The 26,563-nt window shown below is 38.5% G+C and overlaps 1 protein-coding gene across 1 annotated transcript in view; it reads left to right on the top strand.

The window, feature by feature from the left end:
• The window catches only part of LOC105202184 (fatty acid synthase), a 70,723-nt gene extending 46,973 nt beyond the window's left edge, over positions 1-23,750 (top strand). Inside the window, 10 exon segments of the mRNA XM_039457175.1 lie at positions 209-619; positions 709-1,733; positions 1,880-2,124; positions 2,190-2,883; positions 2,995-3,191; positions 20,135-20,769; positions 21,412-21,887; positions 21,988-22,233; positions 22,424-22,678; positions 22,764-23,750. Coding sequence (XP_039313109.1) covers positions 209-619; positions 709-1,733; positions 1,880-2,124; positions 2,190-2,883; positions 2,995-3,191; positions 20,135-20,769; positions 21,412-21,887; positions 21,988-22,233; positions 22,424-22,678; positions 22,764-22,874 — 4,295 coding nt within the window. The 3' untranslated portion in view covers positions 22,875-23,750.
• The last annotated feature ends 2,813 nt before the right edge of the window (positions 23,751-26,563 follow it).

Below are 26,563 nucleotides of genomic sequence, written 5' to 3'. Positions count from 1 at the left end.
AATCTAAGAATATATGATTTCTGTAAAATTGTTTCTAAAAATCAATTAAATGCCTGTTAGAGATTATTTGAAAAAATTATTAACTTGAACAAAAAAATTTTGGTATAAAACAAATTGCCTTATGCGTGAAATAAATATTTTTAACATAGTATAATATTGAAAGTTAGAATACATGTAATATTGTCTCAAATACATAAAAATGTTACAGATGGAAAATTTGAAATTACCGAAAAAGAAAGTGTTGTAGTGACAGGAACTGTGAAAGAAACATCGAATCCTGAAGAGGAAATGACATCGACAGATATATTATCAGATAATAACAAAGAAGAACATATGACTGCTAGAGATATCTACAAAAAGTTAAAATTGCGCGGTTATCAGCATAGCGGCTTGTTTCGTGGATTACATAGCGCATCTGTTACAGGAAACAAAGGACATATTACTTGGAAAAGTAATTGGACAACATTTATGGATACAATGCTACAAATGTATGTTCTAGGAAATGATAGAAATTTGTATGTTCCTACAAGTATACAAAAACTAATAATTAATCCCAAGCTTCATGCTTGGAAGCTACAAGATAATAAGTATGTCGTGAACGCTACAACTAAAGATAATGGTAAATATTTTTCAGTTATTAAGTAATGGTCTGTTTTGTTACATAAACAATGAGTAAAGAAAGTTTTATGATAAGAAGCATTATTTTAGATACCTTATTACCGATACAAATATACAGGGAGATAGATACAATTATATCTGGCGGAATAGAGATTCGAGGTCTTAAAGCCATTCAGATCACTAGCCGAAAATTAGTCCAAGACGCTGTTATTGAAGAACATATATTTGTAGCGCATCATGATCGCGCAAAAATTTCTTTAAATGAAGCGATTCGAATATCGGCGCAACTTGTATTGGAAGATCATCAAATTACTAAAGTGAAAACTATCGAGTTAATAGAAGATGTTGATAAAGTTGCATCAGAACAACTTTCATCTTCGATATTGCTTGAAGCTTTTAATGACATACCATTAATACAAGCAAATATCACTCTGTTAACAACACCCAGTCGTTTCAATCCAGCAGATTTATCAAAAAACATTTTAATCGGCGATTTAAATAAACCATCTGTAAATGACAAAGTCTTAATAGTCGCCGGATTTAATCTTCTAACTAAAGAAAAAGCTTCTTTAGAACGACTTTTGCCATTCCTGAGAGAAGATGGTTATGTATTGACGCGTGAAAAATGCAATATATGTGACTATAGCAAATATAAGCAACAGTACAAATTAAATGTTATTCTTGAAAAGTGCACTGATGAAGAACTGATTGTTCTTATGAAGAAAGAAGTTAAGACAGGAAAAAATATAGTTGTTTACATAAATAATGATAACTTTAACTGGTTGGATGATTTAAAGCTGCTTGTGAACAGTGAGAACAAACTCGATAAGAAGAGTAGAATAATACTTGTTGGAGAGGGAGATTTTGAGTGTGGTTTATTGGGTCTTGTTAACTGCTTGAGGAAAGAACCAGATGGAGAACTTGTTAGGGGTGTGCTTATTCAAGATAAGAATGCTTCTAAATTTTCTCTTCAAGATCCCTTTTATGTGCAGCAATTGCAAAAAGATATGACTATTAATGTATTACGACCTGACAGGACTTGGGGATCGTACAGACATTTACGACTGCCACGACCGGAAGCGAATCCTGTACCTTCTGCTCACATTTGCCAAATGGTACAAACAAATTTTCTCGAAGTTTATTGATAATCTGTTAATTGTTTAATATTATGTATTTTTATATTTAAAATACAATATTAAAATAATAATTTTTAAATATTGTATTTTTATGTCATAAATAAAGACATTGGTATTTTTTGCAGGTACCTGGTGATTTGAGTACATTTCAATGGACAGAAAACAATGTTTCCGTCGAATTTCATCCTAAGGACTTGATACGTGTGGTTTATGCATCTCTCAATTTCAAAGATGTAATGTTGGCTACTGGTAAATTAAAACTTGATAAGGCGATTGCGCGAGAAAAATTATTTCAACATATTCCTCTTGGTTTCGAATACGTCGGATTTGATGACAATGGAAATCGTGTAATGGGAATGCGTGATACGGAGTAAATAATGTTCTAAAAAATAATTCTCTGTGTTGTGAAACATAAATTAAAATTATTATTTCTAGTTGTGTAGCAAACATTGTTGTAAAAGATAAAGATTTGTGTTGGAAAATACCCGATGCGTGGACATTCGAAGAGGCTGCGACAGTCCCATGCATTTACAGCACGTCCTACATGGCATTATACATATATGGCAAAATAAAAAAAGGCAATAAAATCCTTATACATTCTGGTACTGGGGGCGTTGGACAGGCAGCTATTCACCTTGCTCTTAAAGAAGGATGCGAAGTATTCACTACTGTAGGCACGAATGACAAGCGTAACTTTATTAAAGAAATATTTCCGACTATTTTGGATGATCATATTGGTAATTCTCGAGATACTAGTTTCGAACAAATGATAATGCGGCATACGAACGGTCGCGGTGTCGACATCGTATTGAATTCATTGGCGGAAGAAAAGTTAATCGCGTCCGTTCATTGTTTGGCACAAAACGGTCGTTTTCTAGAGATCGGCAAATTCGATCTTTTGTCTAATAATCCTTTAAGTATATTTGCATTTAAGAAAGGTATTAGCTTTCATTCGATTTTGTTTGATAAAATGTTTACTAGCGATCATAAATATAAGTCACTATTGTCCAAAATGATAACCGATGATCTGAAAAATGGAACCATCAAACCAATTCAAGCAAAAATTTTTTTGAAAACAGAAATTGAACAAGCTTTTAGATACATGGCAAGTGGAAAACACATGGGCAAGGTATATTTGATTAATTTGTCTAATATAGGAGCATAAAAAATTATTTTCTTTAATAATAACGTAAGCAATGCACATATAATATGCATTCATTATATATAAATATATTCACAGATTATTATAAATATCCAAGATAAGAGTAAACCTACCGACGAGCTTATTATCGCATATCGTCGCTATTATTGTCTGAAAGACAAAAGTTATATTATAGTAGGAGGTCTGGGTGGATTTGGTTTGGAGCTAGCCGATTGGCTAATACATCGAGGTGCCAGAAACATCATTTTGATTTCTCGTACTGGAATAAAAAATGGTTACCAAAGTAGAATGTATAAGCCGGTTCAAACCCAGGGATCTCAGGGGGGTGCGGGGAAGGGGGGGAATATTTCGGGTCGCGCGGGGGGACCTAACCGGCGATAAGGTCCCGCGAGTGGACCAAACCGGGCGGCGGAGGGGGAGGGGGGCTTAAAACGGGGTCACACGTGTAAACCTAACCGGTAGTTCTGCGTAATCAATGTTTATATAAACAGAGATAACGATTCGAGGACCATGTTCTTGGCCGATGTTTAAATAAATTTGACACCTTTGAAATGTGTCGCGTGGAGGCAACTGGCCATTTAATGTAAACATGGACCATGTACTTGTCACTCTGTTTACATAAACATAATAAATCACACCGCGAGGAGGTGGGTATGACAGTACTTTGAAATCGGAAATGGTTCTTCGTAATCAATGTTTAAGTAAACAGAGTGATAACGATTCGAGGACCATGTTCTTGACCGACACCTTTGAAATGTGCCGCGTGGAGGCAACTACTGACCATTTAATGTAAACATGGACCATGTACCTGTCACTCTGTTTACATAAACATAATAAATCACACCGCGAGGAGGTATGACTGTTCTTTGAAATCGGAAATGTCTGTCATCACGAGGGGGATAAGCGATACGATGGCGAAGGGGTGTGCGCGGCTATTTCCGCGGGGTCGCCGCCGCCGCCGCCGCCGCCGCCGCCGCGTACGCGGAGGGGATGCGCGCTGTCTAACGCGGGGTCCGCTGGGGCGATCCGCCGCGTGCGTGGAGGGGATGCGCCCTTACGCATTCGCTCTCTCCGTCCCTCGCTCGCTTACTCGCTCATTCGATTTTCCCATACGTGGTAACGGGCATGCTTGCGCGTTTAGTCCCCCTCACCTCGCCACGCTTGTTTCTTTCGCGCGCCTCCTTAATGTAGGCGCCTAAAAAACGCGCGCCTCTACTATGTCGCATATTATTTACTAAGAAAATAGGAAACAATGGATAAGGATAGATTTTCAAATACATTTTAAAGAGTTTTTTAAAATCCTTTTTTTATTGTTCATGTAATGCTTCGTTCACAATAGTATCAATAGCGTAAGCTATTAATTCACACTCAATTTGCGAACTCTTATCGTAAAATTTGCGCAATAATTCTGTCGCGTCTGGTTTGTTCATGGCAAAGTTTTGACGCAAAAATGTTACAAAATGTTTAAATTTCTCAGTCGCAGTTGCAATGCTTTGATGCAGCGTATAATACATGTGCTCGACACAATGTTCCAGGTTGAATATAAATAACATAGTTGCAGGTTTTAGGTAAATACAAGCATCGTGCAACGATAATTTAACAATATTTTCATCGCGCAGTTTCACGAGTTGCACGGTAAGGTCATGAATCGGTAACGATGGTGCTTCGGTTGACTGGACGAATCGCTCGAAATCCGCACGTTTATCTAACAGAGCTCTCCACGTTTTATAAGGTAGAACGATCCGGTTGCCGCGTGTATCGCCGAGCGATATCTCCACGGAGCAGGAAACAGATCCAACGTTGATCGCTACATCAATCCATTTGTAGGAAGTTGATGTTAGCGCAAACCTTCTACCCAAAATACGCGGCGTATACCGCGATTCCAAAGACGTGCTGAAAAAAACGGAGAGATAAGTAAAACGTACAATAAATGTATAAAACGTAATTTAAATATAAAGATACTTACGATCTCTCGCACGCTTCAGTCTGGATTGGAACGTAATAGTTTGCCATTGTTTATACCGAGAGAGATGCGTTGTCTCAGAACCATTCAAACGAGCGACTGATTCAAAACTGATTATAAATTGCGACGTTTGTAGGAGGATTAAAGCTTCTGCAATTGTAAAGGAGTGGGGGATACTTTTCCCCTCTATCAAACAATTTCATCATCATCGTTATCGCTTGAACGTGTCACGACACGTTTTCGCGGTCTGGCAACGTTGTACATGAAACGTGAAACATGACGTACATGAAACATGACGTACATGATACGTGAAACATGACGTACATGAAACATGACGTACATGAAACGTGAAACATGACGTACATGAAACATGATGTACATGAAACATGACATACATGAAACATGACGTACATGAAACGTGAAACATGAAAAAAACGTTAATTTAAACATGAAAAAACGTTAAACTAAACGTGAAAAGAACATGAAAAAACGTTAAACTAAACGTGAAAAAACATGAAAAACGTTAAACTAAACGTGAGAAACATGAAACGTGAAACGTTACGTACATGAAACGTGACGTACATGAAACATGACGTACATGAAACGTGAAACATGACGTACATGAAACATGACGTACATGAAACATGACGTACATGAAACGTGACGTTCATGAAACGTGAAACATGACGTACATGAAACATGACGTACATGAAACGTGAAATATGATGTACATGAAACGTGACGTACATGAAACGTGAAAAACATTAAATAACGTTAAACTAAACGTGAAAAACGTTAAACTAAACGTGAGAAACATGAAACGTGAAACGTTACGTACATGAAACGTGAAACATGACGTACATGAAACGTGACGTACATGAAACATGACGTACATGAAACATGACGTACATGAAACGTGACGTTCATGAAACGTGAAACATGACGTACATGAAACATGACGTACATGAAACGTGAAAATATGATGTACATGAAACGTGACGTACATGAAACGTGAAAAACATTAAATAACGTTAAACTAAACGTGAAAAACGTTAAACTAAACGTGAGAAACATGAAACATGAAACGTTACGTACATGAAACGTGAAACGTTACGTACATGAAACGTGAAACAAGACGTACATGAAACATGACGTACATGAAACGTGAAATATGATGTACATGAAACGTGACGTACATGAAACGTGAAACATGACATACATGAAACATGACGTACATGAAACATGAAACATGACATACATGAAACGTGACGTACATGAAACGTGAAACATGACATACATGAAACATGACGTACATGAAACGTGAAACATGACATACATGAAACATGACGTACATGAAACGTGAAATATGAAAAAAACGTTAATCTAAACATGAAAAACGTTAAACTAAACGTGAGAAACATGAAAAAAAACGTTGGAGAAACGTAGATGTAATGGAGGGGGAAAAAAAAATGTATCTCGTATATTACATATGTTTATTTTTGCAATTGTGTCCACCAATTGTAAAGTTTGAATACATTTTGTAAAGCACAATGTTTATTCGTACGGTGTTGCCCACATTGAAAAGTATTAGCATCATCTAGATTATTCAGATTATCCACGTCTTCGTAATCCACATCCAGGCTCTCGATGTATGCGTATTCTCGCCGATTGTCCAGAAGTAATTCTCCCAGCCATTCTCGTTTCTCATGTCCTTTGACGTATACAATCTCCTTGTCGTCAGGATTTTCAGCACCCAGTACTGCAGTTGTAATCACTTGTCTCGCTTTCCGGTACGGAACCACCCCGTCGGTGCCCCATCTTAGCCCATGATGCATGGCAGTGAGCCAGGAGGCGCAAGATCTTTCGGATTTCATCAGCCAATCCCATGGCTGGGGGCTGTCAAAGATATAATGCGCGAGAACGTTTCCCCCTCTAAGAGCAGCAAATTCTTTTATGACGAAACCTCTCAATCGTCCAAGGGGGAAACCTTGCAGATCCACGAACGTAGGCACGGACATGTCGCGGTCGAAACGAAGACTGTGATCTACGTCGATGTATCGTATAATATATATATGCGTGGAATTAAGTGATTTTGCGCACAATGTTTGTCAACGGGTTGTACTGAATCACGCGATCGTGTATTATCAAGCAATAGGCACTAGTATTTTCTGGTACGTTATCCTTTGTCTCAAATTCCAATCGCACGTCAACGGTTGCGCTCTTGATTGATTCAACTTGCCGACTACAATCTATTATTACGAAAGGACCGTGACGTATAAAATTTGTCACTGTGAGATTCGGCTCGAGATACTCGTATCCGAGATAAGTTTTGCAGAAACGTGCATACATGTCGTACAGAATAGCCCATCTATTTTTACTAATATCTAAATTCATATCTTCATAAGGATAACTATCAGAGTTCAAGTACAGTTTCACGTTGATTAAATTGCAATGGTCGAATCGGCTCGTGTCCTCGGACATGACGTTTTTTCGACCGGTTTGCAGAGCAAAGATGACATATCGCGGCTTCTCGAGTTGAGTAGCGGTCTTGATAGCCCACGAGTGCTTGGTCGTACGTTGCAAAAGCGGATACTCGTAAAGATCCCACGAGCGAAAAGCCATGCTGAGGTATCGTCCGCTCTCCAATGTGCGCAGCATCGAAAGTTTATTTATTTCATTCAGTATTACGTGCGGCATTCGCCACTGAATCTTAAACAATTCTATCACAGGCTCTACCGCTGAATTGCCCTTTAGGCAATTGTTATCGTTGCGCGCTCGTATCAAGATCAATTCGTGACGAGCGTTGATCACTACTCGACGGTAATCCTCGCAGAATCCCAACAGCACGTAAAGCGGAATGCAAAAGTTGAAGTAGCCATCAGCGGTAGTCAACTGTTCTTCCCAGCCAGCATTTCGCAAAATCACGCTTTTGTCGGATGACAGCGTTACATAGTTTTTGAGTGAGCTAGTTATACCCACGTTTCTATTACGATCAATCTCGACACCGTCGAGTTCATATCTTATCTCATCAAACATAAACGCAACACAATTATTTCCCAAAACCACGTCACCGTTGACCTCCTCAGGTTTCTTCTTTTTTGTCAGCCTCCCTTCGACATATAGAAAGCTCTCGTACGGCAATGTATACAAATCCTGTTGCTGTATGGGTATTCTTATCTCGTCGCTGTGCCCGTACGTTGTGTTTGCATACGGCGAATAAGCATGGGTCTCAATCTTGACAATTCGATCGTCAAAGATTGGCTCGTCTCCGATATTTAGAATATCAGTCATTTTTCTTTTTTAATCAAGATTGTCGTACCGCGAATCCCAGTGATTGTAAAAATTTAACGTTTGATACACTGAGCCTCTTTCGCTTCTCAGTTGATCGAGTCAGATTATCAATCGATGATGATGATGATGTCACCGGTCTTGTAAAGAATGCGTTATCTCTCTTTGCTCGCTCAGCTCCACTCAACACAAGCATCTCATGTGTCGCGTTATCGTTTTCGAACGTGCAACCTGACGGTAATTTCCTCCCCTCGAAAATCCAGCAATCGTCCGTTTTGATCGACAATGCGTATGGTAAGATCCGTAACGCTTCGTATGATCACTGGCAAGTAAATGACTGTTGCAGGCCTTTCACTGAGCTTATATCCTGAAGGCACGCTCGGAGAAAATTCATGAATCGTATGCACACGCGCACCGTTATTGTATGCACCTGCGGTGATACTACATTCGACGCGGATAATATTTACGTTCATAATATTAATTGACATGTCCGATTCGTGCCATCTACGTGGTTGCAGTATACGCTTCGAGAATCCCAGCAGCGATCCAATGCTGTTGGCTTTGTTAAAGTTTACTTTGTAAGCGCATTTAATTTCACATTTCATCGTGTTATGATTAGCTCGAATCACTATCGCTTCCTCGCTGTCATCATTGATCACGCCGATATCGCCGCGGACAACTAGCGTGTCACCGGCATCTGGCGCGTTGCGTCGTGGACGTTTCTGCGAGATTGCACGTTTCAAAAATTCGTTAATGGCCGGCAACTCGTACGATCCCTCGGGTATCGTAATCTCCACATCGTCTTTGCCGAAATAAAATTTATTGTTTGAGGCGTTCACGTTCGGTATCGTGTTGTAAGTCTCAAAAAGCGTTAAACCGAGTTCGTATTCGGCATCGGTCAAATCTATCGCCGGAGAGTAATTTGCAGCGAGAACGCTGCTCTTTCCGCTTAGCGTTAGCGTAAACGACATGATGGAAAAAGCGTTCAACGAATACTGAGACTCTTCGACACCTCATCGATCTTTTTAAAAGTCAACAGTTTGTAAAAATCTCAGGCACATTTGTCCGCAGAAATTTTGATTGTACGTCTGATAGGACGTTTGATTGTACTCTATCGTAACATTGCTTCCGAAATATCGCACCAACTCTCGAGGCGGTCGAAGATTGCCAAAGCTGTCGAAATATACAACGCGGTTGCCCCTCTTTGCGTAAGCCACCCAGTGCGTGCCAGGGCCCGTGGTATCGTCCAAATTAATGATACCGCTCTCGTTTCGACGTACACCACTCGTCGGTAAAGCATTACGCATGTACACACCTCTAAAATACGGTATGCGCATACGTCTCGCCAGCTGGTTCAATTGCACGTCGGTGGTCACGCCCGCAGGCATTTTTATCGTCTTTTCGACGTTTTTTTTTTCCTCTTAGTTGATACGCCCTGTCCGCGTTTATACGGCCCGAGATAAATTCCTCGTCCGTATTTATAAGGTGCCAAGTATAAACCGCGACCTTGTTCCATCGCGCGATTGTGACGTTGCAGTTCTTCAAGTTGACGTCGCGCATCTTTGCGGGCGCTTACCGCTTTCGCTACATTTGCAGCTCCACCGATCAAAGATCCTAGAACGCCCAACATTGGTAGAATCGGTAACATGCCGCCTCGTTTTGCCGACGGAAGTACTCGTTTATTTTTCGTCGTCGTCGTTTTCCTCTTTCTCGTCTTTGCATTCATACCCATGCCGATCTTGGTCTTGGCCTTCATCGCTGCCCAGATGGCTGCAGCGGCGGCTCTCTCGCCCAAAGTCGAGTCTCTCGCGGTAATGCGTTTCCGTGCTGACGCTGCGAGTATATCGTCAGCAGCGTGTCTATCGACGAGTTCGTTACTCTTAGAATACGCAATATCGTGTTCGCGGCACGCTGCGTCCAATGGATTTACGCCCGTGTCGCCTCTGGCTAATCGTTTCTTCAGCCGAGTGCCCGGACCGCAAAACTGGTAACCGGGAATATGTAACTCGAAAGGAAGCGCGTTTATCGCTCGATTCAGCAAACTTCCGGTTTTGTTCGACGCTGACATTCGCTGCAATCTTTTATCCTCGGTGCAGGGCCGTCGATGTGCGTACGCTGCCAAGGTTGATTATAATGCTCGTCGCAGCGACGATAAGTTTGAACTACCGGGTCCACCTGTATATGTTTCGGAAGCCGTTCCCAAACGTGGTCGATGTAATTACCGTACACGCGTAACAGTACGACTTTAGGTATATATTGCAACTGCTCAGCGCTTAGGTCCAGAATATCGCTGGGTTGTGACAGCGCGAGAAACATTTTTGATACTGAGCTACTCAAGATTTCACACATCTATAAATAGGCCCTCGACGCGTCACGCGAGTTTAGTGTGAAACATGAAATTCGTGCGGCAGTCGCTGACGATACACGTCACAAACTGCGATGAGAAATTGCGAATGATGGGGGACAACGCGCAGTTGCGGAAACATGGTGAAATGCTACCGAGTACCATCCGCGCAATAATTGCGGGACCATCTTCGTGCGGCAAGACTAATGTTCTGATAAGCCTGCTCGAGAGTCCGCATGGTGTACGTTTCGAGAATGTTTATATTTATTCCAAGTCGCTGCAGCAGCCTAAATATCAATATCTCGAAAATCTGTTGAAATCGATCGATGAAATCGGCTACTTTACGTTCTCCAATAATAGCGACGTTATTCCACCGAGCGAGGCGCTTCCAAATTCAATCTTCGTCTTCGACGACGTTGCGTGCGATAAGCAGGATGCGGTGAGAGAATACTTTTCAATGGGCCGCCACCCGAATGTCGACTGCTTTTATCTTTGTCAAACGTACGCGAGGATACCTAAACATCTGATACGCGATAACGCCAATCTCCTAATTCTGTTTAAACAGGATGGTACCAACCTCAAACACGTTTACAACGATCACGTAAACACCGACATGTCGTACGACGAATTTTGTGCTTTGTGCCGTGCTTGTTGGCAACAAAAGTATGCATTTCTAGTGATAGACAAGGACAGCGCGCTTAGTAACGGACGATACAGAAAAGGATTTAACGAGTTCGCGGTACCGCAAAACGATTAGTCATTATCGATACGTCATTGTTGAACGTTAACATGGCGGAAAATAACAAAGATATACGCAAGCGTGAGCAACTCGCGAGGGAGATTGAAAAAACGAGCGATGCGATCCGCAAGAAACATCGCGCTTTAAAAACCGGCAGGATCGAGGAGGAAATTGCAATGGAGAGACGTTTCAAGCCCATCGTCGCACCTCTGAAACAGATTGTCGAGGAATCTCAGCCGATTAAAAGAAAAGAAGAAATCAAGGAAGAAAGAATAATTAAGAAAAGAACGAGCGACGATGGTGCATCTTACGAATTGTCGAAAGCAACATCGAGCAAAAAGCAACGTTTTGAACAAGCGTACGATGCAATGGATTCACCAGCGATAACGTCAACACCGCGTACGATGATTGGTCCTGCAACATTAACTAACAAGGCTCTCGAGGACGTTTTCGAAACCACAGACGATTCGTTTGGAACGTCTGTTCAACATCAGATGCAAACGTTGGAAGGTCGAAAAACGTTGTCTGAGCATTTTGGCCCGCTCGGTCAAAAGTACATTGGAGATTTCTTTAGCGGTGGTGGAAAAGAGAAAATTATAGACACCGTGTATGGTGTTCGTCTCGACAAGGATGGAATGATGCTTGGTAATAAAAAGTTTGACATGGACATCAATGATAACATAATTATCGACGGCGTGCGATACGCTGGCACACCAGGTCTTTACGAGTTGATTTTTAAGAGACTCCCCGATGATTTTCTCTATAAGGAGGACGATTTGCAAAAGTACAAGAGCATATTGTTGACTACAAACGTACATAGAAAAAATTACACCGCGGAGAGTCGACTACGGGGCAACAAAGGATACAAGTATAAATACGTGATTGCACCATTGATGTCAATCGAATCTACACCAAAGAGAAAGAATAAATCCGGAAAGGGATTACCTCGCGCTATGATACTAAACGATAATAAGATCGATTACGTGCACTGGGACGATCCTAACGAATTAGTAGATCGTCTACGATTGCTAGACGCTTCACATCGAGCGGGCAACGACGCTCACGGCAACGAGATGTTGTCCATCGTGGAAGAACTTCGTGAAGCTGGCATAATTATAAATTAAATCGTATACCCACGAAACGAGTCAGACGAGAGGTTGATTTTGTTTGAGAAGGACGTGTGATAGATGACAAAAATGAGCAGCAATGAACGTCGAAAAGACGGTTACGAACGTTTAACGAATGACTTTGAACGATTCTTAAATAAAAATCGGACGTTTCAAGAACGGTTGTCAGACAATTATCGATCGGTTCAGGATCGCTATGAAAAGACACACGAACGAGTGAAGGATGGTTATCGAATGGCCGTAGATCGAGTCAAAAATGAGTATGAAAAATTATCTAATCGACAGAAACCGGAAGACAAAGAAAAGTTATTAAAGGAAGGCAGAAAATACTGATAAATGGAGAAAAAACGTTTTTTTTTAAACAAAAGTAGAGGAACTTTGCAATGCCGATATTATAAATTACATCGTGTAACCGCTAAACGAGGCAGTCGTAATGCAATTCGTTTACGCGCCGAAATATGAGTTCATCGAAGAAAACAATAAGCTCCGAGAGGCGAGGAATCGTCGAAGAATTACATGCGTCAGCTAGACGCAATTTTCCTAGAAGACGTGTTATAATCAAAGGATTCAACGATCTTTGGCAAGCTGATATCGTCGAGATGCGTCCCTATTCAAAGTACAATAGAGGTCATAATTACATACTTACCGTCATCGATGCGTTGAGTAAATACGCCTGGGCAGTACCGCTCAAGAGCAAGGCCGGGCGCGAGACGGCTGACGCAATCGCCAAGATAATTCGAGAGAGCGGAAGATGCCCGAAAAATTTACAAACGGATATGGGAAAGGAATTTTATAACGCCGATGTGCAAAAAGTCTTGAAAAAGCATGACATTAATCATTATTCTACATATTCGGTTTTAAAAGCATCGATAATAGAGAGATGGAATCGCACACTTAAGAACGATATGTGGCGTATGTTTACACTTAACGGGTCGCACAAGTGGGTCAACGAGCTGCCGCGTCTGGTGTCGGATTACAACAACCGCAGGCATCGTACTATCGGCATGCGACCAGTCGACGTTAATTCGGAAGTTGCTGAAAAACTCCTGGGCACTGTATACTCTCACATAAAAATCATGGGACCCGCGAAATTCAAAGTAAACGATTCGGTGCGCGTGAGCAAGCACAAAACGACATTCTCTAAGGGGTACACCCCCAATTGGACCACCGAGGTGTTTAAGATCGTTAAAGTACAGCGCACTAATCCCGTAACTTATCTCCTGGAAGATTATCGCGGTAAACAAATAGCGGGTGCCTTCTATGAGTACGAGTTGCATCGCACGACTCATCCAAATGTATACCTGGTAGAGAAGATAATAAAGAAGAAAGGAAACAAGGTTTACGTCAAGTGGCTGGGATTCGATGATTCGCACAACTCATGGATAAATAAAAAAGATGTTATTTGATTTATTTCAATTAAATATGTATATATTTTATATCATATCAGCGTTTACAAAAAATATATAAAATGAATACAAACAATTTTTTTGGTCTTTATTCTTCTATCCTTATTAATACAAAATGTCATATAAAAATTTTTATTAAAAAACGTATATCTAAAATTTGAAAAAAATATCAAAAATATCATATTCATAAAACGTCAAATATATTAAGCGTGTAACATATATGAAACAATACATAAGATGTATAAAATGAAGCATACAGAATATAAAACAAAGTATAAAATATGAATAACGTACTTATACAAAATATTACTAGCATATTAAACGTGTAAGAAATACAAAAAAAAATGTAATACAATAAAAGATTAAAATGCATAATATTTGTAAAAATGTGAGAACATCTTATGATTATAATTGTATCTGCCAATGTCCCCATGGTAATGTATTTGTTAATGATGATGGAACAAGGTATCTTTTATCATCATATGGCGAGAGCGCCACTTTGGATTCTGAAACTGTAAACACTTGATGCAGCTTCGAACGTATACACGATTGGCTACGAGTTATTTCTATTTCATCGTTCAAACATCGCATATAATCTTCAAAAGTAATAGTTCGCGCTACTACATTGTTTTTCACACCTTTCGCTTTTTTGGTATCCTTTTTGCCATCTACTTTGATCGCGTACATCTTTGCTCTAAGCCCTACAAATTCGGTCATGATCGCACCGTTGTTTTCATCTTTCATTAGACCGAGGACTTTTTTATTCGCGAGAGGCATACCGTACGGGTTGTCTGCAGGATAATCGCTTGTATCATATCTCGCTATATCACGTTTCATCGTTGAATAAATATCATCGCACTCGAGGAAATAAACAAGACTATCGGTATCTGAATATAACAATTTGCACTTGTCTTTATATAGCGGAAACATATATTCGTGATGAAATTCGTACAAGCAGATTTTTGATATGTCAAGTATACACATACCCACATAAATCGGCTTGTTAAACTTCACCTCGAGTTTACGCAGTTCGACGGCAACTAAATTTTCCGCAAAGACGCTGCGGCTGTGAAAATTTGGTTTAGCGATTATTGCCTCTGCACCGTAACGTCCTTCCCATTTTGTCAATAATTTTACGTCGACGTGATTACGTACGTTTTCCATAGTTTTTCCAAACACGGCGTTGTTCATCAATTTGTACAAATTCTTTTCGAAATCATTTTTTGCGCTCATTCTAAATTTTGTGTTCAATTCTATATAATCGCGAAGCCATGGAGATTGAGCAAACTGTAATACGCGATGAATTTTTGTTACGCTAAGCCCATTGCGCGTGCATTGTTGCAAATAACGGTAATGTATCACATATCGCTTTTTATCGTACAACGTTGCGAGAAGTTTTTTCTGCCGTGATCCTGGCGGTTTATCGTGTGTAGGGCAGAAAGGTAAGTCAGTGTGTCGATCGTGCAGACATTGTGGATATGTGAGATCGACTTCTAGCACATACCCAGTGGGCGAATCCGAAGCGATCGCGTTCACGTCAAAATCGTCAACGTTTTCGATCCATTGAAACTCACCGTATGGTAATGGTTGACACATCGCAAAACCATACATATTGTTTATGTCAAAATACATTAGATAAGACGATGGTTTCGATGGATCGTAAGAACGCATGTACTTATTATTGGCTTTAGCATATCTACCGGAGCATTGACTCAAACCACCGCGTATACCGCGTTATATAAATAAGATCATGTCTATATCGGTGAGCAACTCAAATCTTACGCGTGTTAGTTTCAACATTGCATCCCAAGTGTAGCCTGGCAATGTGTAATAATGCGCGGGATCAAGACCATAACTATTAATGCTACTTTCGCGGAAGTTTTGAAAAATATCAGCCAATAATAAGACATCGGTCTTGAGATATAGATCGCTGTATTCACCCAGGGTTTTGATTGAGAACCGCTGCCAAACTTTTTGAGCATGAGCATAATCTGTCTGTGATACTGTCTGCTTGGTAAGAGAACTATAAAATGATTCACGCGGTGGCAGTTGCGTTTCATACAGTTTGTCAACATTATCCACGTATTCGTATGGAAAGACACCTTTGCGTGTCAACAATTCAAAGTCTTCGTTTGATAACGAGGAAAATTCCGAATGAGAAATTTTTAATTTATCAAGACTTAAAAACGATGCCAATTTGTCAAGACTTGAACTTAAAAACTTGTACGAATCGATGAACCGTAGCCGTATACAATTTCGTGCATTTTTGAAAATTATGTCTTTATCACAAGTATTTTCAACATATTTGGTAAAAGATATATATTTTTCTTTATTTATCGGTAGTAAATCGATTTTGCCTTCGAACGTGGTGGCAATTTCTTTTATGATGAAATGTGCATCGTAACCAGATAAATTATGAAATATGATCGGAATAACGTATGAATTTTTGTAATTTAAATTACAATCTGAATGAGCTGGACCACGGTAAGACCCTGTCAAATGGCAATGATCGCGCACACGTATACTATTCGGTGCGAACGGTTTTTCACATATATGACAATCTCTCGCGTTACTGTATGCCTCTTGCTGCTCTTTAGTTAATGATTCCATAGGAACATTGGCGGATATTCTGGCTTTCACGCTGTGCGCCAGGTTTTCGAGTTCTTTCGCGAACCACACGACGCAATCGTTATCGCGACGAAAGTGTTACTCTGACAACGCGTTGTCGTATGAGCACTTAACATAATAAGCTATACTAAATACCTCGTGATGCTGATACGAGAAATTTGAAGTGTTCTCTGTTCCTGGGTCAATCTTCCGCAGTACGCACTCCAAATCTGAATAAACAACAAAGGGTACACGCTCCTTGTTGTTGTAATTATTGAATTCTAGCCACTTGTTATCCTCGCTCGGTAGTAGAACGGCGCAGTCGTTTAATTGCTGACAATCCACTTTGTGTGACTGCAACTTTTCTTCAGAGCTGAAGTAATGCAGACAACTATAAAAAAACAGAAGACGATTTTTTAAAATTAAAACAATTTTTATATGTGAGAAATATTTTTTTAACAGATTTTATTATTCTTACCGATAACAGATGAATTTCTTGTGTTCGTTTTTGCTCAGCTGTGAACTGACCAGTCGTGATAAGTTCTTAATCCACGCAAAGTGACCGAGGCTGTTATCACGTTCATCTTCCAAGTACAGTAGATTGGCATGCTTCTCCTTCTTATCCTTGGTGAGCCTTATCGGAAATATGCGTAGTTTCTTTTCTTTTCTGTCGAATTCGGTACCGTACACATTTACCGACACGTCGTTTAATCGTTCAAATTTTCCAATGTCTTTTATATTCATTGGAAATGTTATGTCACTAACATTTAAAACAGTCGAATAATGCGGATATGACGACTCCCGGTCTGCATGTCTTTCGGCAGGGTACAGAGCGGCCACTACCGACCACGCGAAACACGCATTGTCTTTCGATTGCACATTAATCACGGCACGTTTATTCTTTATTCCCCGCGGCAATTCGATGCAACATCCCGCGTGCATGAGATTATGTTTATTAATGTTTACCGTTAAATTCAGTATTCGCGTAAGAGCCCAACCGCTATCGCGTTCTTGGAACTCGTCGAGCATCGCCAACGTGACATCGATGACACTCTGCTGATACCACTCGCGCAAATTTGACAATCGATAAAGTTCATTGTTCCTCGTAGCGATATTTTTAATATTACGTTCATCATGATTATTAACATATTCACCATTAAATACGGTGTTTACCTTTACACTATCATGTTTCGCGATAGCGTCTTGCACTCGCTCAATCACCAAATCACTGGCGTCCTCCAAAAAATGTCGCGGCTCGATATAATCAATGTTAATAACAGCGCCAGTCACAATGCGATTCTTGAACGCGGTCTCGATCTCGCGCCATACGAGCGATTGCTTATCATCAGCGCCAGTGCTTGCATAATTGCCACCAACGTGCATGAAACGTCTTTCTAACTGCGCTTTTTCACCTTTGAGTCGCGCGATTCTTGACACAAGTGATTGTCTTTTTCCCACGGCGAGTCGTGGACGTTTGGCATTACAATGTTCTTCGAGCTGCGCGAGGTACTCGTCGCATCGTTGCAACCACTCGAAACATTCAGCTAAATTTGCAATCTGCGAGCATTGCTCGAGCAGTTCGCGTTCCACTCGCTCACTATTTTCCATTTTTCAGTTTTTTAGTACGTATCACACGCTTTCTCGGAGCACTTGCATGTATTTTGTTTACATGATTTGCAAATTCGCTGTGCGCTTAGAACGTTACAGTGTCCGTTTATATATTTTAATTCACAAAAATCAGGAGGTATAGCGTATCTCCACCAAGGATCATCCTGCTCTCTATTTCTCTTTTCAACCCACCGATTAAATAAATTAATCACTGCAGGTTCGCGCTTATCGTCGCAGTTCTGTGGTGGTGGTGTATACACGTTTATTGCAAGAAATTTGATGCATTGTCCATGACCAGCGGGAATCGTAATCTGCAGAATGATATCGTATATAGAGATATTCTGGTAAATTTTTTTTGCCCACTGGTATTTGTTTAATTGCTTTTCTTCACAATTATCAAACGCGCACAGATGGTCCACTATGAGCAAATACAATTTTCTTTTCCTGTAGTCTGACAATCTACAAACACGTTCTGAGTTAATAATGACACCTTGTCTCACGGCACGTTCACAAGTCCCGCGTATTCCTAATTCTCGATCGCGAAGGAATTTTATCGACGATACTCGTCGTCGTGGAACATCGGTTTCTTCTTCTTCTTCCGGCATAAACACATTATCGAGAACGTACACGATTTCTTCTAGATCATAATCTATAAATATATTTATGTCTATATCAAGCAATGCGTCGTCAAACTCCATTTTGACTGCGTTTAATGTGAACTTCAATATTATCAACCATTTTTAGAGAGTAACTCTTACGACTGATTCGGTGTCCACATCGAGACTGACCGTATAATACATTCGTCAAACTTATAACCGAAACAGGAGTTTTGTTTAATCGATCGGAATATTAACGCTTCCCTCTTGCATCATCTAAATATTGTTTCAACGTGCAGCAGCCGAATTATCGGCGCTTATCTTTACTAAGAAAGATACCTTGCACGATTAGACATGCCACTGGGTGGCACCCGCACACGAAAAAGAGCTCACGTAAACAAATCTAAATATTATTTACACGTGCAGCAGCCGAATTATCGGCGCTTATCTTTACTAAGAAAGATACCTTGCACGATTAGACATGCCACTGGGTGGCAACCGCACACGAAATAGAGCTCATGTAAACAAATCTAAATATTATTTACACGTGTCATTAGAAGCCGGACTATCGGCGCTTCTCTTTACTAAGAAAGATATCTTGCACGATTAGACATGCCACTGGGTGACAACCGCGTGTGAAAGAGCGCTCACGTAAACAAATCTAAATAATATTTCAACGCGTTATTAGCACAGCTGAAAGAGCTGTTTAGCGCTTTTCTCTCTCTCTCTCTTGCATCCACCTTGACCAAAAAATTATTAAAGGATAGCGAGCGTTGGGGGGCGGCGGCGGATCGCCCCAGCGGACCCCGCGTTAGACAGCGCGCATCCCCTCCGCGTACGCGGCGGCGGCGGCGGCGGCGGCGGCGGCGGCGGCGGACCCCGCGGAAATAGCCGCGCACACCCCTTCGCCATCGTATCGCTTATCCCCCTCGTGATGACAGACATTTCCGATTTCAAAGAACAGTCATACCTCCTCGCGGTGTGATTTATTATGTTTATGTAAACAGAGTGACAGGTACATGGTCCATGTTTACATTAAATGGTCAGTAGTTGCCTCCACGCGGCACATTTCAAAGGTGTCGGTCAAGAACATGGTCCTCGAATCGTTATCACTCTGTTTACTTAAACATTGATTACGAAGAACCATTTCCGATTTCAAAGTACTGTCATACCCACCTCCTCGCGGTGTGATTTATTATGTTTATGTAAACAGAGTGACAAGTACATGGTCCATGTTTACATTAAATGGCCAGTTGCCTCCACGCGACACATTTCAAAGGTGTCAAATTTATTTAAACATCGGCCAAGAACATGGTCCTCGAATCGTTATCTCTGTTTATATAAACATTGATTACGCAGAACTACCGGTTAGGTTTACACGTGTGACCCCGTTTTAAGCCCCCCTCCCCCTCCGCCGCCCGGTTTGGTCCACTCGCGGGACCTTATCGCCGGTTAGGTCCCCCCGCGCGACCCGAAATATTCCCCCCCTTCCCCGCACCCCCCTGAGATCCCTGGGTTTGAACCGGCTTATACATTCTACTTACCAACGTATGAAGATTCAATTGTGGAAAAAGTATGGGGTAAACGTACTAATCGTCAAGAATATCGATGTCGCTGACCCCAAAAATTGCGAGTATTTGTTGCAAACCGCGGAAAGAGAAGCACCGGTGGATGCGATATACAATTTAGCTGTTGTATTGAAAGACGGTATTCTAAAGAATCAAACCGTGGACACATTTACTGAGTCCTTTCAATCAAAAGCTCGAGCGACGCAATCTTTGGACAAACTTTCGAGAAAGTTCTGCCCTAAACTGCGACACTTTGTAGTGTTCTCTTCCGTTTCCTGCGGCAGAGGAAACGCTGGACAGACTAACTATGGTATGGCAAACTCCGTCATGGAGAGAGTGTGCGAAAAAAGAGCAGAGGAAGGATTACCCGCATTGGCAATTCAGTGGGGAGCTGTAGGTGACGTGGGTCTTGTCGCAGACATGCAGGAGGACAATAAGGAACTGATCATCAGTGGTACTTTACAACAAAAAATATCTTCCTGTCTTGATGAGCTTGATAAGTTTTTACTTCAAAGTCGACCGGTTGTGAGCAGTATGGTGGTAGCTGAAAAGAAAGTGGGATTTTCTAGATATAAAAGTCCGATAAAAATTATCGCCAGTATTTTAGGTAGGTCCATATTTGTTTGATTGCCTCTACTGACTAGATCTTTCACATTAAACTAATTTAATATTTAAAGTTAAGAGCTTATTACCAGTAACAAATAGTATAAGTTTTACATTATAATTCAATAGTACGTTATGTAACAAGGAGCCGAGCTTTGCCGGTTTTGACTGAGGACGATGTTTTCTGTACTAGGCGAGGCTAGGCGCGCAAAGCACGCATAGCGCAGCCGAATACTGAAAACAGCGTCCGAAGCTGAAATCGGCAAAGCTCGGCTCCGTGTTGCATAACGTACTATTGAATTATAATGTAAAACTTATACTATTTGTTTTTGTGCGATAGAAGTACGTTTTTTGGAGCTTTCCAGGCGAAACAAGCGCTTGGCGTTTTCCTGTCACTGCCTGTCTCGGTTAAAGTTTATGAGAGATCAGCATACTACCTTCTTTCATACATTTCGACGCTACGCTCAGTGCATGCGTCACAAAACGTTCACAGTTTTTTGATAAAAAAGCGTATGCGCATGTTACAAAAATGTTTGTCATGCACAGCAATATCCCCCACCCCAAAGATTGCCCACTTACGCCCATGTTTCTGGGAACACATGAAAAACGTGCTTCCATTGCATAAAATAATTTATTTATATTACAGATATAAAAGATATAAAAATTGTAAGTCAAAATACATCTCTGGCCGAATTAGGAATGGATTCTATGACGACCGTGGAAATCATGCAAATTTTAGAACGTGATTTTGACATTTTTCTCACTACGCAAGAAATACGAAATCTTACTTTTGCAAAACTCAATAAGATGTGCAGTACAAACTTTAGTGACGATGACAAGCAAGATAAGGAAAATCTTGATGCAGAAGAGTCATATGAATTAAAATTTGTAGCTGATGTTTTAAGAGACGAAGATTTTATTCCAGAGACCTATTTTGATTCCTCGACTAAAAGACAGAGCATTATGACTGAAGTTTTTATTATACCTGGTATCGACGGCAGTGCGGCAGTATTTAAGCATTTAACACCTAATATTAAATTTTCAATAACATTTTTACAATATAACACAAACAACGTTGATGCTCCGAACATTATATCAGAAACGATTGATCGTCTTACAAATGTGCGCAATCGTATTATTTATTATATTTTATATCATGTTGATGAAACGTTGCTTTTGTTTAAGTCACGTAAAATTAATCAAATTCTTTCATTGTTTGCAGCACATATTACCGAAGTTAAGAAATGGAAAAGATTTCGTAATGGTTGGCTATTCCTTTGGATCTATTATTGCCATTGAAATAACAAGAAGATTGGAAACTATGAATATTAAAGGCCGTCTGGTTCTTATTGACGGCACTCCTGAACAAATACAAACTATGTACAAACATGTTACATCAGATGCAGATCTTCAGATTGCAATATTGGACAATATTATAAGAATTTATTTATCAGAAACTAATAAAAAGGTACATTTTTTTTAAGTTTATGTTGAAATTTACAATATATTTTTGTCTTTGTATGAGAAAACAATTATTAATTATTATCTCCTTTATTTTTTTAGCTTTATATTTCAAGTTTTTTATGTTGAAATACATCTTATGTTAAAAAAAAATTATTTAAAAAAGCTTTTATACTAAAATGTGTATTTTTTCATAGATGTTACTGGAACTAAAAAAATGTAATACTTGGGAAGAAAGATATAATATTTTTGCAAAACGATTCTTAGTTGAAAATACGTCACTTTCGCCAGAAAATTTAAAGACGCTGTGTACCACAGTTTACAAATATTTATCTGTCTTTTGGCACTTTGATTATTCTACGTTGTTGCCTATTAAATCTCCTATTATCTTACTAAAACCTACACATTCATTGTATACGTCCGAAATTGAGGAAGATTTTGGTTTGCACAAGGTATTTTCAAATAGCTGCTTGAACATATGTTTTTATTATAATAAGTAAAATTCAAAACTTCGTTAATAAAATATAATTATTTAAGGTAACTCAAAATATGGTAAAAGTACATTACGTTGAAGGTAATCATGTGACAATATTGAAAAATGTAAAAGTGTCAGCTGTAATTAACGGAGAACCACCATTCATAATTTGATGTCATAATTTATTTATTGTTTGTAAATTAAAATTATACACTTTCTATTTTTTAATATAATGGTATATATGTATAATTATAAGTGTTTTTTTTTAAATAAATGAGCACTAATAACTATTTAAAGATATTTAATTTATATTTAAATATCCCTAAATAGTTTTTCATATCTGCTTATTTAAAAAATAATTTGTAAATGTATATACCGTTTTATAAAAATTTAATTTTTATTTGACAAACAATAAATAAATTGTTGGACGAAGGCGATTCATATATGGAATTTATCTCTAATCTATATAACTACTCATTGCCTCTGTTACCGCGTCATCTATGCTGCCTATTTTTTCAAGTCGTTGTTCCCATTTACCTGTCTTATCCGTGACTCTCGATCCCTCTTTCGATCACTTCCGTTCTGTGTAGTAATGTTTAAAGGGCCTCGCACATGAAATGCATAACATAACATAAGCACAACATAAGACCGATAGTCCAATGAGCATCGGGCATCAAGTCGCCATATTGATTTACATAAGATTCTTATTGGTCCAATGGCCTTATGCTATGCTTATGCTCTGTTATGCATTTCATGTGCAAGGCCCTTAAGACTTTTTCATAGCTGCATAACCATATGCTTAAAAAAAGCTGATTGGTCCGTTAGCACATGCATAAGGAAATGGACCAATCAATTTCTTTATACATACGGTTATGCAGTTATGCAAAGCCTGTGTCGCGGCCTTTAGTCAAAATGCATTGTTCAAGTTATTCCTGTAAAACAGTGCTGTTAGCTACTTGCAACTTTCGGCCGGATTTTTCGACGCACGCCTATTGCTCCCCTCCCGCCGCTCGCGCCTTAGCAATGCGCTGCCGGACGGCGTAACTAAGGAGCGCGCATCGTCTCAGGACCGTGCGTAATATAAAAGTTATAAGATCATGAGTCATAAAACAGTCTAATTATTTAATGTCTTATAATTCTACAAAAGTTATTGAAATTTTTTTTTACATTTTAATAATTACATTAAGTAATATTTTATTATTACATAATTAAATAATAATTATTATACTATTATTACGTATATTATAACGTATGTGTACTGTAAAATTAAAAATTTGTGCAATTTAATTATTATTTAAAATTCAATGTTTTTCAAGTACCTTTTCAATTATATTGGTTTATTTATAAAATCATTATATGTATATAAAAATAATTATAATATATAATTATACCAAACTAAATAATAGGTGTCCGTATCACTCTATTATTAAAATATACAAAAACGGACAAGTGTTCTTGCTTAAACGACGTTTTATTACCTTCGCTGATGCAAACCTCGACTTCTAATATTTCCGTTGATGTTTCATCTCTCGTAAATTCATGTAAACGATTTAGAAAATCGAATTAATTAATTTTTTATTTTTGCAAATATTCTTTGTTTAATCAATATTTGAATTTTTACTTTCTTTATGCGAATTATTTTCCTGTTTCTTATTAGTAGAATAGCTTTACTGGGGAAATCACTTTAAAAAAAACGCATCTTTAATAGTACCTCATGGGTGATGCGGAAACCTATTATTTTTTAATAAAATTATATAATTATAATTTTATATACGTATAATGATTTTAAATAAACCAACATAATTGAGAAGGTACTTTAAAAACTTTGAATTTTAAATAATAAATAAATTGCACAAATTTTTAATTTTACAGTACACATACGTTATAATATACGTAATAATAATATAATAATAATTATTTAATTATGTTATAATAAAATATTACTTAAATGTAATTATTAAAATATTAAAAAAAAAAAAATTTTAATAACTTTTGTAGAATTATAAGACATTAAATAATTAGACTGTTTTATGACTCATGATCTTATAACTTTTGTATTACGCACGGTCCTGAGACGATATGTCGCACTCCTTAGTTACGCCGTCCGGCGGCGCCGTTGCTAAGGCGCGAGAGGTGAAAGGGGAGCAATAGGCGTGCGTTGAAAAATCCGACCGAAAGTTGCAAGTAGCTGACAGCACTGCTGTAAAACGTGAGTTCTTTTCATTCCGGTCTGCCTGCCTTTTTCCTGCGTCTTCTAACAAAAATTATGACATTAAATGCAAATTTTTTTAACTTTTTAAAATTTTTTTTAGAAAATATTAACCGCGACGAGCATTAATAAATCTATTTAAAGATATTAAAATATAAATTAATTAAATATCTTTAATTTAAATTTGAATTTTAAAAAGTAAAAGATATTATGATTGATTATAAAATTTACTGTAACAAAATTCTAAAAAATTTTGTATTATAATAAAATTCTTCTATTATAATAAAAATTCTTTTTATTTAACTCCAAATTTTTTAAAAATCCTATCGAAGAAGTATTTCAAAATAGTGAATACTTATTTCAATAAAGTTGCGAAATGTATTTGCAATATTGCTGAGCTCTGATGTTATCAAAATGTATTGCGATTCTTGCAAATCTTATAGACGAACTACTGAAAAGTTATGTATTGAAAAGCTCTGTATTGTTTTTGAAATAATATTAAAGAAAAAATATTTTATAAAAGTTTTAACACAAGAAATATTTATTTTAATAGTTTATTTACTTATAATGAAGTTAAAGTTTATTAATTGAAGTATTCAAGTAAATAAAATAAAATAGTTTTTAATAAAGTAATGTTTTCTTGCAATTCTAAAAAATATTTATTGTTAGATTATTTTTATGTTCACAATAATCAGATTTTTTAATCTAAGAAATCAATTTAATTAAGATTTATAATATTATTATTTATTTGTAAATTTACTATCTAAATGTATGACCCGTTTTTCTTGAATAGAAAATTGTGCACGGATACGTAACTATATATATATATATATATATATAGTTACGTATTTTTTTTAAGTCGCCGGAGAACTGCGGCGAAATCGCAATCAAACAAAGATGTTTAAGGCGAACACGCGTGGGAGCGGCGAAGAGCTACGACATCCAAAGTTTCGCTAGGTCACAAAGTTGGGCGCCAGACGCGATTATGCCGGTCGCGTCGCTGGAATTAATTTTTTAACACTAAGCGCTAATTTATACCGCGCGATATACAGTCAGACCAAAAACGCGAAACCGTCGCTCGCACTCGGCCAGCTAGCTCCTCTAACCGGTAGAGATAGAGAGACGGAGTAGCAGAGACAAGGACAGAGCGGCTCTCCTGCGGGAAGAAACGGGTAGGCGAGAGATTAACGTAGTCAGGCCGATGTAACAAGCAGAATATAATATATTGCGAGAAAAGACAGAGATAACAAAGAAAGACAGCAAAAAAAATATATTAAGCAAATGCAAGGAAAAAAAACTAACCAAAATAGCTAAGAAGTTGACAAAAAGAGAATAATCGAACGTGATAAATAGGGTCACTGCACCAGTCGCTAAACAGTCACCAATAAATGACTATTTCAGAAATATATTAAAATAACAAAACTGCAGAATAATAAATTATAAATTAATTGATATTTTTTAAATCTAATTTTTATTCAGATTTGATTAAAACACCATTTTTTATTTAAATATGTATTAATATTGAGTAAAACTGGAAAATATGTACCTTACTTCAAAAATGTATCTATAACAGAAATTTACTATAAGCAAAGTCGAATGTACACCCAAGGACTTTGATTCTGTCCATGGAGAAATTTTCCAAACTAAGAAGTC

Source organism: Solenopsis invicta, chromosome 14, assembly GCF_016802725.1.
Source record: "Solenopsis invicta isolate M01_SB chromosome 14, UNIL_Sinv_3.0, whole genome shotgun sequence".
Taxonomy (NCBI): domain Eukaryota; kingdom Metazoa; phylum Arthropoda; class Insecta; order Hymenoptera; family Formicidae; genus Solenopsis; species Solenopsis invicta.
The sequence above is the reverse complement of the archived record's forward strand: the minus strand, read 5'-3'. Positions and strand labels throughout refer to the sequence as shown.